Below are 15,791 nucleotides of genomic sequence, written 5' to 3'. Positions count from 1 at the left end.
CTCCAATACCCAAACACCCCCCTTTCGTAGAAAAATAAATACAAACATTCCTTTATCCTGGTGACCAAAATATATATTTGCATGTATGATCCTGTGTGACTGAGAGTTATTCAAGGTACCCACTATACACCCACTGTTCTCATGCATTAATCACTATTTGTTCCACCAGTCTCTGCAGTTTAAACCATCCAAATCTCTTAATAGAATGCATGTGTGTTGACATTGGCCATTCAAATGGCTGATGTTCCTTGTCTAGAGTGTCATGTCATTCCTGTGGCCTCTGCTGCTCTGGTAACTTGTTACTTTGTGGTTGTTGGGGACTCATGGACCTCTGGGATTGATAGTAATTCTGTATTCAGTCTAGGTGGGGAGATCCCTTCCTCCTGGCTGGCTGACTGATGTGAGGGAGCAGCTTCACTAATTGATCAGATATGTCTGTGTTTTCACTGGTATGTTTGGTCATTCCCTTCCACTGCGCACAATTGAAGTGATAATTTCTCCATGCATGTGCCACGTTTCCACATAGGGTGACTTCTGTTTAGTGCATTGAAGGTTTGCATCCTCTCTGGCTCTCTAATAGTTGGCTCTGGCAATGGTTTGGCAGTCTTGTCAAACTGAAATCTGACATTTTGTCATTCCATTTTGATCTTTTTACTCATGGCTGTGATTATGTCTGGTTGTAGTAATGTCTTTGCTATCGGAAGAGTAAGACATTATCTCTGGGCAGGATTACTTTCTGTGCAGTCATTGTGTTTTTTCCATTCAATGATTGCCTTGTATACATTTGACTGGATTTTCTCAATTTCTTGATGAGCCCTTTAGCAACTTTCATTGCTGTCCCAGCCTTTCCAGAGATGATGTGTAATGATTGATTTCCCAATCCTTTGTGAGTCAGCTCACTTCTTCACTTGTGAACTGAGGGCCATTGTCACTCATCACAATGTCCGGAATGCTGTACCATCTGATGTGTGCTTTCAGGTACGTCATTATGTCAGTTGGTCTAACTCCCAGCAGTCAGAATAGTAGTCTACAGTGACAAGATACTTAGTTCCTAATATAGTGAAGAGGTCTACTCCTAGTTTTATCCATGGGTTGTATGCAATGTCATGAGTCAATTGCTTTCTAGCTTGTTTAGCTTCTTTCTCATTATTAGCCAAAATTGTCTTTAATTTCATGTTTAGCCAGTTCCTCAGACTTGATTCAATTCCTTGATGGCTTGCATGGATCCATTTTGACATCTTTCCTCTCATCTCCCATGGAATAATGATTATTTCCTTTGTATAACACGTCATCTTGGCTGTTAATTCATCTTGATGTACCTAATTTCAGGACATCCTTTCATCACTAATTCTTGTAATGCCTGTAAAGTTGCATCTTTTTGGGTAGATCACTTGATTTGAGCAAGATGCTTGCCTGTCAGATTTAATGGCAGGGGAGTGGGGGTGCTAATTCTAAGTCCAGAATGAGCGTTGAAAAGATTTCAGATCTGTTTCTTTGGCAAGGCCACCAAGTCGAATCTTATGGCATAGTGTGCAATAAGAAACCCTCAATCTATTTTCTACCAGTAGGGGAGTGGGTGGGGCTTAAGTCACCCGAAAGCTGGCTAATAGCAGCAGAGGGTGCCATTGCGCATGTGCAGGTTTCTGTGACCTGAGTATAGGTAGCTATGTCACTGCCTCTACTGCCATCAACCAGCCTTTATGGCTGAAACCTACACCCCCTGCTACTATGGGGCCCTGCAGGCAATCGCGAGCTCCGCCACCTGAATCAATCGCCATCCCCCCTCCACCTGGACCGATCGCAGCCAAAACCACCAGGCCTTTCCCCACAACCCCCCCTCCCCCCACACAGACCGATCACTGAGTAGTGTGACTTCACTTCACAGGAAATTTCCATGTTCTTCTTCCGATTGCCCCTCCTTTGTGTCTACCTGATCAGGCAGGAGGGGCTGCATTCTTATAACTCAGCGCAAAGATCTTGTTAATGCAGTAGATTTTTCGTACAGTATTGAAACACCCATTTAACTTTATATCCGCAAGAGCTGGGCTAGTGTTTGAATTCATAGCCCTTTGACTCATTCACATGAATATCACTACAGGGTCAAGTACAAAAATATAATTTAATCTCATTTTTATAGTATACATTAAAAAATTGATTAATACTGAATTTACCAGAATACTATGCAAAATGCTTCCTTTAAACTACATTTTTCCACATTATTTGTCACTGCATACTATCGGTCCAAGAAGTACTGCTCTGTATTTAACCTGCTAATGTTTTACTACTATCAAAGGTGATTCAGTAGCTATCAAAAAAGATGAACTTGCATGTTTTCATTCATGCTGAAAGCTCAAATAACTATTTCTTTCAAAACACAGAATGCCCTGAATGATACAGTTACACAAGTTAAAGAAGATGAATGATTCCTGTCTTGCTGCAGAGAGATCAGATCACGATTGATATTAATACCCAGGAATATTTGTTTGAAATAAGAAACCGAGCCCTGTGAGGCCTTCACTTCGGAATTCCGCTTGCACACCTCTGAAATATTTACAGTGGATCCTGCAAAATCACTTCATGCTGCCAGTGTGAACAAATAAACAGCACAATGAACGGAATTTAGCCAGATCAGCATCGTTGGGTTATGAGAAACAAGTGGAGGTAGAGAGTGGGGATAGGGTGAGTTAAAAAGAGAACAGGCTGACTGACATATGCATTTCAGTCCAAATATAGCAGTGCTGACCTGTCTGTAAAGGAAATCTTCACCATCTCAGATTTATTACCTCTCCCCTATTTTGTGATCTGCTTCTATAATGGGTTTTTAGACAAGTCACTAGAAGCACTAACAACTTGAAATCTGCTTCCAAAACCATGCCGGGTCAAGCAGGTTAGCTACCCTGTGACAGAAGAAATTCCTCCTCATCTTTGCTGATGATCCAAGGATAGGTAGAAAAGCAAATTGTAAGGACAGGAAGGGCTGAGTTCTATGGCCTCTGGGAGGCTGGAGAGCTAATAGAATTGCTGGGAGCTGGGTTGGATCGGCTCTCGAACATGGACATGTTGTCACATCACAAAGGGTGGCACAGTGGTTAGCACTGCTGCCTTACAGCACTAGGGACCCTGGTTCGATTCCCGGCTTGGGTCACTGTCTGTGTGGAGTTTGCACATTCTCCCTGTGTCTGTGTGGGTTTCCTCCGGGTGCTCCAGTTTCCTCTCACTGTCTGAAAGTTGTGCTGGTTAGTTGCATTGACCCAAACAGGCGCTGGAGCGTGGCGACCAGGGGAATTTCACAGTAACTTAATTGCAGTGTTAATGTAAGCCTTACTTATGACTAATAAATAGACTTTAAACTTTATTTTCGAGACAAGGCAATCTCTTATTTTGCAACTGTGCCCCCTAGTTCCAAACTCCAAACAAGGGGATACATCCTCTCAGCACTCATCCTATCAAACCCTGTCAGAATCCTAGCTGTCCCAATAAGATGGTCTCATTCTTCCAAACACCAATGAGTATAGGCCCAACCTGCTCCAACTTTCCTCATAACCAATCTAGTGTACCTTTCCTGAACGGCCTCTGATGCAAATATATCCCTCTTTAAATAAGGACACCAAAATTATACAGTGTGTTTCAGATGTGGTCTCACCTGTGTCCAGTTAGAGCAAGACTTCTCTTTTATATTTTCATCCCCTTCCAATAAAGACCAATATTAAATTTACCTTCCTAATTATTGCTGTACCTGCATGCTAAACCTTTATGATTCACATATGGGGACACCCAGATCCCTCTGTACTGTTGCACTCTGCCATCTCTCTCCAGTTAAAAAACATTCTGCTTTTCTATTCATCGCATCAAAGTGGACAACCTCACATTTTCCCACGTATATATTCCATCTGTCAACTTTTTACCCACTCAATTTGCAGCCATTTTGGGCTGGATTTTATCAGCTTAGTGGGGACCCCAGAGTCGCAATGAGTCATTGTGAGTCCTTGCCAGCAGTGGACTCATTCAGCAATTTTATCACAAGCAACCTCCAGTTAAGACTGGTTGACAGACTATCCATACTGATGGCCCAGAGGGTCAGCAGATCTGAAAACCCAGCAACGTGAGCGGGAGCGGTGGTCACTGCGAGGAATGTCGAAAACCTCAGAATCACAGATAGATCAGTGATTTTATTTTTAAGTATTCACGGAGTCAAAGGTTAGAATGGCAACCTCTTCATGGAGGTTGTTGGGACTGGAGATGCAGGTTTCCCTGCCTGCAGTCTCTTCTTCGGCCCATGAAGCCTTACTCCTGGAGTGCTCGTGGAGATCACTCCACTGTTGATAAAATGCCAATGGCACAGTATTGGTTAGCAAAATTGGCTGCTCGCCTCCTTGGGGAGAACAGCCAGCTTGCATCCAATCTCTTGTCAGGAAAATACTGGAGAAGATTCTGAAGGAGAGAATCTATCTCCATTTGTAGAGGCACGGTTTGTCCAGGGATAGTTAGCACAGTTCTGTCAGAGGGAAGTCATGTCTAACAAATTTGATTGAATTTTTTGAGCATGTAACAAAGTGTGTGGATGACGGGAGTGTGGTTGATGTAGTTTGCATGGATTTCAGCAAAACCTTTGACAAAGTTGCATGTGGGACATTTATTAAGAAGGCTAATGCACATGGGATACAGGGTGATCTGACAAGGTGGATTCATAACTGGCTTAGTGGTAGTAGACAGAGGGTGGTGACAGATGGCTGGTTTAGTGACTGTGACCAGTGATGTACCACAGGAATCCACGCTGGGCCCCCTATTGTTTATCATTTATATAAATGACATAGATGATGATGTGGGGGGGATAGGGTCAGTAAGTTTGCTGATGATACAAAGATTGGCCAGGTGGTTAACAGTGTGGTTCAGTGTCTTGAGTTACAGGAAGATATAGAAGAGATGATCAAATGGGCAGATAAGTGGCAGATGGAATTTAACCCTGAAAAGTATGAGACATTGCACTTTGGAAGGAGTAATTTGACAAGGAAGTATACTAGGAAAGGTCTGCCACTGGGAAGTTCCAAAGAACAGAGGCATCTTGGCATGTTTGTCCATAGATCTCTGAAGGCGGAAAGGCAGGTTAATAGGGTGGTGAAAAAGACATATGGCACACTCTTCTTTATCAATCAGGATATAGATTACAACAGCAGAGAGGTCATGATGGAGTTGTATAGTGAGGCCACAGCTGGAGTACTGATAGCCACATTATAGGAAAGACATGAATGCACTGGAGGAGAGGAGATTTACCAGGATGCTGCCTGGGATGGAAACTTAAGTTGTGAAGGGACATTGGATAGGCTAAGGTTGTTTTCATTGGAGCAGAGAAGACAGAGGAGCGACCTGATTGAGATGTTCAAGATTTTGAGGCGCATGGACAGGCTGGATTGGGAGCAGCTGTTCCCCTTAGTTGAAGGGTCAGTTATGACAGAAGTTACAAGTGAAGGGTGGGAGGTTTAGGGGGGGAATTTGAGGAAGAACATTTTTACTCAGAGGGCGGTGACAGTCTGGAATGCACTGCTTGGATGGGTGGTGGAGGCGGGATGTCTCACATCCTTAAAAAGTACCTGGATGAGCACTTGGCACTCCATAACATTCAAGGCTATGGGCCAAGTGCTGGCAAGTGGGATTAGGTGGGCAGGTCAAGGCATTTCATGCATTGCTGCAGACTCGATGGGCCGAAGGGCCTCCTCTGCACTGTGGTATTCTGTGATTCTGTGAAAACGCAGACATGTCCATGTTAAGAGTCAATTCAACACAGTTCCCAGCAAGTCTACCAGCTCTCCAACCTCCCAGAGGCTATAGAATTCAGCCCTTTCTGTCCTCCTCACAACTTGCTTTGCTACCTATCCTTGGATCACCAGCAAATTTGGATACAATACACTCAGTTCCTTCATCAAAGTCATTAATACAGATTGCAGTCAAGAGATTTGTGACAAGGCACATTCTACTGGGTCAGTAATGGCTGTCATCAGAACAACAGCAATCACTGGCCAAGTAGCCTGTCAGTCTACATGCCTGTTTGGCTTCTTTGAACACTGGCCATCCTGAACGACAGATTACATGTCTAAGGAATGCCGGCCCACTTCAAGAGCTTAGGTCCCCCATCATTTGTTGGGCGCCAAACTGGCTGCTGTCATTTTCTCATAACCTTGGCCCACAAACACTTCTGACATTAATAGATTTTTCCCACAAACTCTCTGAGACAGTTAACGAACACCCCACCCAAGGGCGTCATGAACCACAGTTTGAGAAGCAATGTGTTTTGAGGACTGTAGTTTACAAATTCAACACGGCTGTTGACGCCTGACTAAAGTTGGATTAGGAAACACTTAATGAACAGTTTTTCAAAACACTTTGAATGAGTGGAACTACTTCCAAGGCATTTCCACTACAGCTTCCGAAAGGTAGTGCGATCACACTGCATGGAAGGTTTCATCAGCTACAGTTTAAATATGTCCACTTATATAAACACTTACCCAAGTTCTTCCTCCCTTCTCCAGTACTCAGTTTTGGGGCATTTTATTTCAACTGAAACATTCTGAATTGGGAAAAGATAAAACTTTGTCAATTGTCCAGAGAGATTGAAAAAGAATGGTTACCTAACTACACAATTTACCACATTTACAGTTCGTTTCTAGCATTGTTAGGACATACGTTCAATACTATAGGACTGGAAAGGGTTCACTGCACAGGGAGCACAGCAGAAACTGCAATCACACTTACACAAGATATTCTTTAAAACTGTAGCCCATGCACGGGTATGCAATTTAATCACAAGCAAATAAAGTTTACTTATTAGTGTCACAAGTAGGCTTACATTCACACTACAATGAAGTAACTGAAAATCCCCTAGTCACTGCACTCCAGCGCCTGTTCAGGTACACTGAGGGAGAATTTAGCACAGCCAGTGTACATCTTTGGAATGTGAAAGCAAATCGGAGCACCCAGAGGAAACCCACGCAGACACAGGGAGAATGTGCAAACTCCACACAGACGATGACCCAAGCCAAGAATTGAACCCAGGTCCCTGGCACTGTGAGGCAACAGTGCTAACCACTGTGCCGCCCTATCAAGTCAGAAGCCAACTGGGTTTCAGTTTGTTACAATTTCAGCAAAGACGCTGCAATGTTTCATTCTGTTCAAAATAAGCCTTAGAATCACTGGTGAAATCATCCTTAAAAGTAAAATTAAAAGCAATTTAGTAAGGCCAACTGATTTTCTGCAACACACCACATGCACTTTCCAGTATAAATGTCGACAATATAAAAATATATATCTGACAGTTTTAGGAAGTAAACATGCAGGATAGAGCCAGGGGAATTGCAAAATGTTTTGTTTCCCATGGCTGGACAGTCCAGAACTGGGAGGGGGGAGTGGGCATGTGGGGGAATAGGGTCAGGATAAGGGGATGATTATTTAAGTTTGATATGAGGAGGAATTTCTTCATTGAACTGAATCTCTGATGGCTAATGAGGTTGAGTACATTCAAGGCAGAGATCAATAGACTTTCTCTCGGAGAATCCGGAATATGGGAATTGGGCAGAAAAGGTGAATTGAGGTCAAAGGTCAGCCATGATCCTATTAAAATGGTGGGTTGGCTGGAGGAGCCCACTGCCGCTTATTAGTTTTTCCTTTGAATATATACTTCATAGCAATTTGTGATTCGGAAATTTGCCTACATTGTGTAGAAAGACCGAATTAAACTTCTTACACAGCCTTTAAAATATGGTACGTTACTTGACAGAGGCACTGGTTTGATAACCCATACACCTCAGCAGATTCTGGACCCATGCCACCAGCTTGAAGTGGTGGTTGGCTGAGTTTCCTTTGGATAGAGTTTATTGACCAGACAGGAACATTCAGTATCACAACATCCAGAACCAACATCTTCCCCTCTTCAGCACACAATGCATGACAAAAGACCGGTATGATGAATCTTTGTGCTGGGTTAAACTAACAAACCTATCAGAGCACTGATGTTAGGAGATTGTAGCAACTTCTGTATTCAATGTGGTTTATCCTCTACAAACTCCAACAATGAACATGACAGAAATATTAATACCTGATTTCCTAGCCACATGCATAGCAAGGACACAAGCAAGATTACTAATTATTCTTAAAAATTATGAAAGTAAATTTACTCATATTATGAAATACAATTTTAAAACATTTTCATTTTTATAAATCTTAGTTTTAGCTCTCAGCCACTAATAAAGTTTAATTGATAGCCAATAAAACTTATTTATAAGTCACAAATAGGCTCACATTAACACTGCAATAAAGTACTGTGAAAATCCCCTAGTCGCCTCACTCCTTTGCCTGTTCAGGTACACTGGAGGGAGAATTTGGCATGGCCAGTGCACCTAACCATCATGTCTTTCAGGAGGAAACCGGAGCACCTGAAGGAAACCCATGCAGCTGCGGGGAAGAACGTGCGGACTCTGCACAGACAGTGATCCAAGCCAGGAATTGAACTTGGGTCCCTTGAGTTATGAGGCAGCAGTGCTAACCACTGAGCCACCGTGCTGCCCAATAATGATGCTACCTCAGATGGGACCCCTGTGTCCACTAAATTAGTAAGACAAAGATTTGTTATGAGGGTTACCATCAAAGTTATTGATCTCAGCTGTGCTATGAGAAAAGATTGTTTTGTTTCCCATCGGAATGAAGAAAATAATTGAAGGATAGGATGAGGCACCCCGATTCACCCTTCACATCTGCTAGCAAGCTGATCAACAGTGTCAGCGCGGGAGAATAAGTGGCATAACAAGTTGGCACACCCAGATTGCTGTCTGCTAACAACTATTACTTTGGAACTTAATCTGCTTCTAGTGATCATGGCTCCCATAAACCAAATCTCTCCTTAATTTGTACAAAATGCAGTCTTACTCAGGGAGAACATTCAGAATGCTGGTGTAAGGTAAATATATATATCGTAAGAGATGGCGTGGTGAAACTGGAGAGTGGAGAGTTCCATTTTGCACTTGGCCACAGAGATAGTTAACACTAAAAACCAAAAATGAAATTTTTCCCCCGCCCCATCCCGTCTCCTTATTCTCCAAAATATAACCTCCCCTAAGAGATTAATTCAATGCATAAACTGGAGTTGGCAGAGTTCGGGAATGAATGTCCATTCCACTGGGTGGGAAATGGTATGTTATCTGTGGGGGGAGGGTAGAAAGCATAATAAATAAAAGAAAAATACAATGTTAAAGAAAAGTCCCAATCCTCTTGTATTACACAAAATTTAAACTTTATTTTTAGGGCCTTTTTTGTTTTTTTTTTGTAGAATTTTGCTAACGGCAAAATAATAAAATAAAACAACAACAACTTTGTTTGGTACAACAGAAAAACATGTTCACATAAGAACAAAACATAGCATATAGAGTCTTAAAGTCACAGATTCTCATCCCTTTTTTCATGCTGTTTTGCACTCTGCAAGAGGCGAGCTTGGCACAGGTGTCATGGTGAGTCAGTCCATCACAGCTCCTTCTTTCTTAGATCCGCGTCAATTGATGCCACAGGCTAGAAGGTAAAATACTTTCAACCTTCTCCATCACAAAATTTAATGGAGCAAACAGTGTGCTGAGAAACTGGAGAAACAAAAAGTGGGGAAAAGAAAAACACTCACTTCAGGAGAGAATTTAGAATTAAGTACAGTATACAAATGTTCGATAGATGCAGTAAGTGAACCTCAGAGACTCTGATTTAAAAGGATATTTTAGCAACTGGTCATTTTCAAATATAGAATCCTTACAGTGCTGGAGAAGGCCATTCAGCCCATCAAACTTGCACCGACGGCAATCCGACCCAGGCATGATCCGTGTAACCCCACGCATTTACCCTGCTAATCCCCATGACACTAAGGGGCAATCTGGCCAATCCACCTAACCTGAACCTCACTGGGAGGAAACTGGACCCGGAGGAAACCCACGAAGATACAAGGAGAACATACAGACTCCACACAGTCACCCAAGGCTGGAATTGAACTCAGCTCCATGGAGCTGAGGCAGCTGTGCTAATCACTGTGCCACCTGAACAATTACATGCTCTCTTCTTCTCTTCACCCCATCAGTAGCTGCAATACTATATACAGCACCCTATCCTTTCCTTCTCCCTCATGTCTGTACAGTGCGCAAGAAACAATACTTTTCACTGTATGCCAATACATGTGACAATAATAAATCAAATCAAAATCAAAAGTTTGCTTTAACACACGTTTAAAAAATTGAAGAGCTTTTACAGATTTTTCTTTGACGTTGCTAAGTGTTATCTGTGCTGATGCTGCATTCTTGAGAGAACGTTGCAGTTCCATGTACAGTGTTTCAATGGGATCCAGGTCACAAGGTCACATTTAATGATAGCCTGTCTTTGGTGCAGTGGGGAGGGAGCTATCAGCTCAGTTGGTAGTAAGTTTTGACTGAGGTAGCGCTATTGAAAGAGGGGTATAGAGCTCTCCTGGTATCCTGGCCAACCGTTCTCCCTTCAACAACATTACCAAATTAAATAAACTGGTCACCCATTTAATTTGCTGTTTGCGTGACCTTGCTGCACACAAAATGGCCTTCAATTATCTTCAAGAGCCAGACTGATGGTACCTCCATCATTTCCACTGGCTACGAAGGGCTTCAGGATGTCAGAGGATGTGATATGCTCCTATTTGCAAATTCTTTTATTTCCCCATCATCTGATGCATTAATGGGTAATCGCTAAAAGATTTCGTCACAATTGTCAATTGTGGTGCCTCCCCAATTCAACGAGATATTAGCTCATACTATTTTGAGTCACCGAATCGAACTCGTAAATTAATTGTTTAATCAACGGATCTACCCCACTTGGAAAAGCAGTGAAGAAATATAAAGTGCAAAATTTAAGGAAAGATTGCATGTGAGAACTAGTTTGTGCGATTGGGTACATTTATACAGTATTTTCAGACGTGGGCCACAATTCTCCTGAATTGGGACTCAGTGCCCACACCAGAGGTTTTCCTGCTGGCATAAGCAGTATCCACCAGGTGGGATTCTCTCAGCTGATGTTAATTTATTCATAGTGGATAACCCATTGGCCAGCCCCACTGTTTAGAGGCCGGGCTGCTATTTTTAAATGGTGACCTGATCTTCGTGTTCGGAGATAGGTAACCCCCTCTCACAAAAATATAAATGGTGGCCCCATAATAACCAGGGGCGCACTGCCAAGCCCTCAAAGAGGAACATCCTATCTCTCCCACCCACAAAAAAAGGGTAATGACCCCACCCACACAGGCATGAGGGCAACCTGATTGGACCTTGTCCTGCCCCCTCCCCACTCAGGCCACCTCTTCCCACCCTCCAGACCACCCAGTCAGGCCGCCTTTTCTCTCAGCCACCCACTCAGCCTCCCTTCTGACCAAGCACCTTGTCAATGCCAAAAGTGCACTGTCCCCGGGCACCCTGGCACTAACACCCTGGCCTGGTGCCTTGGTACCTGAGGGAGTTCAAGGATTTAGGTCCAGTGGCCATTTGCCCCTCCGTTGCGGCCAGGCTGCAGAGGAAGAGCCCCTCAAGGGTCCTGGGGGTTGGGTGGGCTTAGGCTGGGAGCAAGGAATTGGCCTCGCCACTCTCTGCTGGCATGGATGTGTGGTGGCTGGACTACATTCTAATGGGAATATTTCACCCATAGCCAGGCATATTGCTGGAAATGTAAATCAACTGCAGTAGAGGAAGCAAAGCAGCATTATGGTCCTCCACCCTTCATTCTCCGCTTCGCAATATATGCACACATAATGCAGAGGAAAATTGTCTCCACGTTTTTCCACTGAATTCTGTTCAGAATATCAGAGTAGAGTAGATAGAAACCTGCTCGGCAGGTCTGTGAGCGAATTCTGGCGAATTAAACACCCACTGAGACACTGAAGTGGGAATGAAATCTCATGGAATAAAATGTCTGATCTCATTCAAAGCAACTGTCTGTTGTTTCCTCAGTCTCAGGCTGGAAAGCTCCGTATCTTTCAGACACCATTCAAAAATAGATTATCAGATAATTGCTGGACCAACAGTTTTCCTGCATTAACTGGCCACGGGCAACACTGACACTCAAAGAATCTTACAATGCACAAGGAGGCTATTCGGCCCATTGAATCTGCACCGCCCACAATCCCACTCAGACCCTATCCCCATGCACTTACCCTGGCTAATCACCCTGACACTAAGGGACAATTTAGCATGGCCAATCCACCTAACCCGCTCATCTTTGGACTGTGGGAGGAAATTGGAGCACCTGGAGGAAACCTACGCAGACACAGGGAGAACGTGCAGGCTCTACAGTGACCCAAGCCAGGAATCCCTAGCACTGTGAGGTGCTAACCACTGTGATACCGTGCTGCGTTTAACTCCATCTCTGCACTGTACAGCTAAACATACCTATTTCAAAAGCTGGTGCTAAATGACACACTGTGTGCCAGCATCATTCCTTGTAATGCCCTTTGCAGAAAGAGCAAACCTAGTGTAATTAAATGCAAAAGGTGGTTAAGGGTTTATTTTTAATGCTGAGGATAGACAAAGGGCTTTAACTCTTAACAACTAATCCACAGTAATGACAAAACTTCAAAAAGACTTCACTGTCTGTAAAGTACTTTGAGGTACCCTGTGATTGTGAATGGCACGACACCAATGTGAATCTTTCATACAATCACACAGTGCATAACAGGAGCTTTGGCCCATTGAATCTACACCCACAAAACTACCCTAATCTCACTTTCCAGCACTTGGCCCATAACTTTGAACGTTATAATATTTCAAGTGCTAATCCATATACTTTTTCAAGGTTGTGAGGTTTTCTAGTTTTACTACCCTCCCAGGCAATGCATTCCAGACTACCACCACCCTCTGGGCTAAAACACATTTCCTCAAATCCCCTCTAAACCTCCTGTTCCCCAACCTAAAAATATGTCCCTTGTTATCAGCCCTTCAACTAAGGGGGGCAGCTGTTTCCTATCCATCCTGTCCACGCCCCTCATTATCTTACACAGCTCAAGCATGCCCCGCTCCCATACTCTTCTCTGCTCTAAAGAAAACGACAGGAGCTTAACCAGCCTCTGTTGATGGCTCAATGTTCCATCCTAGGCAAAATCCTGATGGATCTTCTCTGCACCCTCTCCAGTGCAATCACATTCTTCCTACTGTGAGGCAACCAGAACTGCGCACGCTACTCCAGCTGTGGCCAAACCAATATTTCGTAAAGCTCCAAAATAATCTCCTTGGTCTTATAATCTATGCCGCATCTAATAAAGGTCAGTGTCCCGCATACCTTCTTATCCTTCCTACTAACCTGTCCTGCCGCCTTCAGGAATCTGGGGACAGGCGTTCCAAGATCCCTCTGTTCCTCTGAGTTGCCTGATGTCCTGGTATTAATTTCTTTAGAAAAGTATCGTGGCACATTTCAGTAGATGTGAGAAGAACCTGCAAACTTTGCGCAGTTACCCAACTCTGGAATCAAACCTGGGTCTCTGGCGCTGTGAGGCAGCAGTGCTAACCACACTGCCACCGTGCTGCCCATCAAGAGCAACTTAAGTGCATCTCCTGCATTAACTCTAACCTAAGAATGACCCTCTAAACATTGTTTCTTAATTCTACCATGGCCTACTGAAATCACTAGGCCCTCTGACCAGGCTCAATGTAGACTGACTAGTAAACTGAGGCCAGGCTGTCAAATCGAAACCTAGAAATCAAAGCTTGAGTGCACAGCTGTCCATCAGAGAATCAAGGACCTGGTCTCTCACAAACTTAAAATGTATTCAACATTGAGACAGCTACCAATCAAATTAGTTACTTCAAAACAAAAAAAGAAATCCCTAGAGTCAATCACATGGCTTATCTGAATTGAAGACTTCACTCACTGCCTATGAACAGACTATCCAGTCCCACTGGGGAGGGAAGCGATGGCCTAGTGATATTATCGCGAGACTATTAATCCAGAAACTCAGCTAATGTTCTGAGGACCTGAGATCAAATCCCACCATGGCAGATGGGTGGAATCTGAATTTGCGTTTTTTTATATATTCTGGAATTACGAATCTACTGATGATCATGAAACTGTTGTCAATTGTTGGAAAACCCCATCTGATTCACTAATGAACTTTAGGGAAGGAAATCTGCTGTCCCGACTTTCAACTGCCCATAGGCAACTAGGGATAGGCAATAAATGCTGGCCAGCCAGTGACGCCCAAGCCTCACGAATGAATAAATAAAAACAATGCAGCAGAACAATTATTATTATCTGCTTTGAAGATGTCAGGTAGAAAAAAGTGTGCCGAATATAAATATCAAGGAGAGGGAGACAATCATTTGGCATGATGAGAAAGCCTATTCTTGCTTTCTCTAAACACAGCTTACTTTTAACCATGTGCTGGGGCTATTGAGGTAGAATCAATAACCAATCAATCACAGATACAAGTGCTTTATTTTACCATAGGTTTAAGGTGGGAGGGGAGAGATCCAAATCGGTCCAGAGGGGCATTTTTTCACACAGAGGATGGTGAGAGTCTGAAACAAGCTGTCAGAGATAGTAGCAGAGGTGGGTACAATTGTCTTTTAAAAAGCTTTTGGACAGTTACATGGTTAGAATGAGTATAGCGGGATATGAGTCTATCATGGGCAACTGGGACTAGCTTAGTGGTTTTAAAAAAGGCAGCGTGGACAAGTTGGGCCAAAGGACCTGTTTCCATGCTGTAAACCTCTATGACTGTATAAGAAGCACACTGGAGAGGGAGGTGGATGGGCAAGAGAACTGATAAGACAAAGCCACTAAGGAATCATTTCTAAAATATTTCAACTGACTTACGTTCTAATTATTCAATTCAGTCATTACTCAAGCCCATTTTTAATTCTCTTCCTGCAGTTGGAAATCTTATCAATAATGAAGAACAGCTTGCACTTACACGGTGCCTATAGTGCAGCAAAATTTTCCAAGGCGTTTCACCGGAGTATTCCAATTAACCTTGACACCAAGTCACAAAAACAGATATTAGGATTTTGCTTGGTCAGAGGTAGGGTTCAAGAAGTGACTTATAAAGGAGAGAGAGGGGTGAAGAGGCGGAGAGGTTTATTTACAGAGGGAATCCCAGAGCCCAGGGCCTAGGCAGCTGAAGGCATTCTGACATTAAATCAGAGGATGTGAAAGAATGGCAGGACCAAATGAGTACAGAAAGTCATATAGAACCAAAAGGAGATTACATAGATAGGGAGAAGTGAAAACAATGACAAGGCAAGATTTGGAAGACAATGGTGAGAGTTTTGGAATTGATACATTGCCAGGTTGGGAGCCAACGTGGATCAGCAAACACAGGGACCACTTAGTGTCCATTAAGATCCAGGAAGCAGAGTACAAGATGTACTCAAGTTTATGGAGGATGAAAATTTGGATATTAACTATTAAACAAATTACCTGCGCTTTCTGCTTCTGTATTAAATAATCCATGATATTTCTTCTAACATGTCAAGCATGAAGTGTTTTTTTCATAAGAAATAGGAGCGGGAGTAGGCCATCTAGCCCTTCGAGCCTGCCCCGCCATTCAATAAGATCATGGCTGATCTGTCGTGGCTCAGTTCCACATTCCCGCCCTCTCCCCATAACCCTTAATCCCCTCTCTTATCAAAAACCCATCAACCCGCGTCTTAAAAATATTTAGCGAGGTAGCCTCCACCACTTCAACGGGCAGTGAATTCCAGAGATTCACCACCCTTTGAGTGAAGAAGTTCCTCCTCAACTCCGTTCTAAACCGCGCCCCCTTT

At 43.3% G+C, this 15,791-nt stretch overlaps 1 protein-coding gene across 7 annotated transcripts in view; it reads right to left on the bottom strand.

Moving 5' to 3' along the window:
- Nucleotides 1-9,255: 9,255 nt before the first annotated feature.
- The window catches only part of LOC145344172 (suppressor of tumorigenicity 7 protein homolog), a 169,883-nt gene continuing 163,347 nt past the window's right edge, over nucleotides 9,256-15,791 (bottom strand). For all 7 annotated transcript variants that reach the window (XM_080191089.1, XM_080191091.1, XM_080191093.1 and 4 more), the window contains one exon: nucleotides 9,256-9,617. In XM_080191089.1, coding sequence (XP_080047215.1) covers nucleotides 9,522-9,617 — 96 coding nt within the window. In that variant the 3' untranslated portion in view covers nucleotides 9,256-9,521. The remainder of the gene's footprint in view (nucleotides 9,618-15,791) is intronic.

The sequence above is a fragment of the Carcharhinus amblyrhynchos genome, chromosome 6 (genome assembly GCF_965287045.1).
Source record: "Carcharhinus amblyrhynchos chromosome 6, sCarAmb.v2.hapA, whole genome shotgun sequence".
Classification (NCBI taxonomy): Eukaryota; Metazoa; Chordata; class Chondrichthyes; order Carcharhiniformes; family Carcharhinidae; genus Carcharhinus; species Carcharhinus amblyrhynchos.
This window is presented reverse-complemented; position numbering and strand designations above follow the sequence as displayed.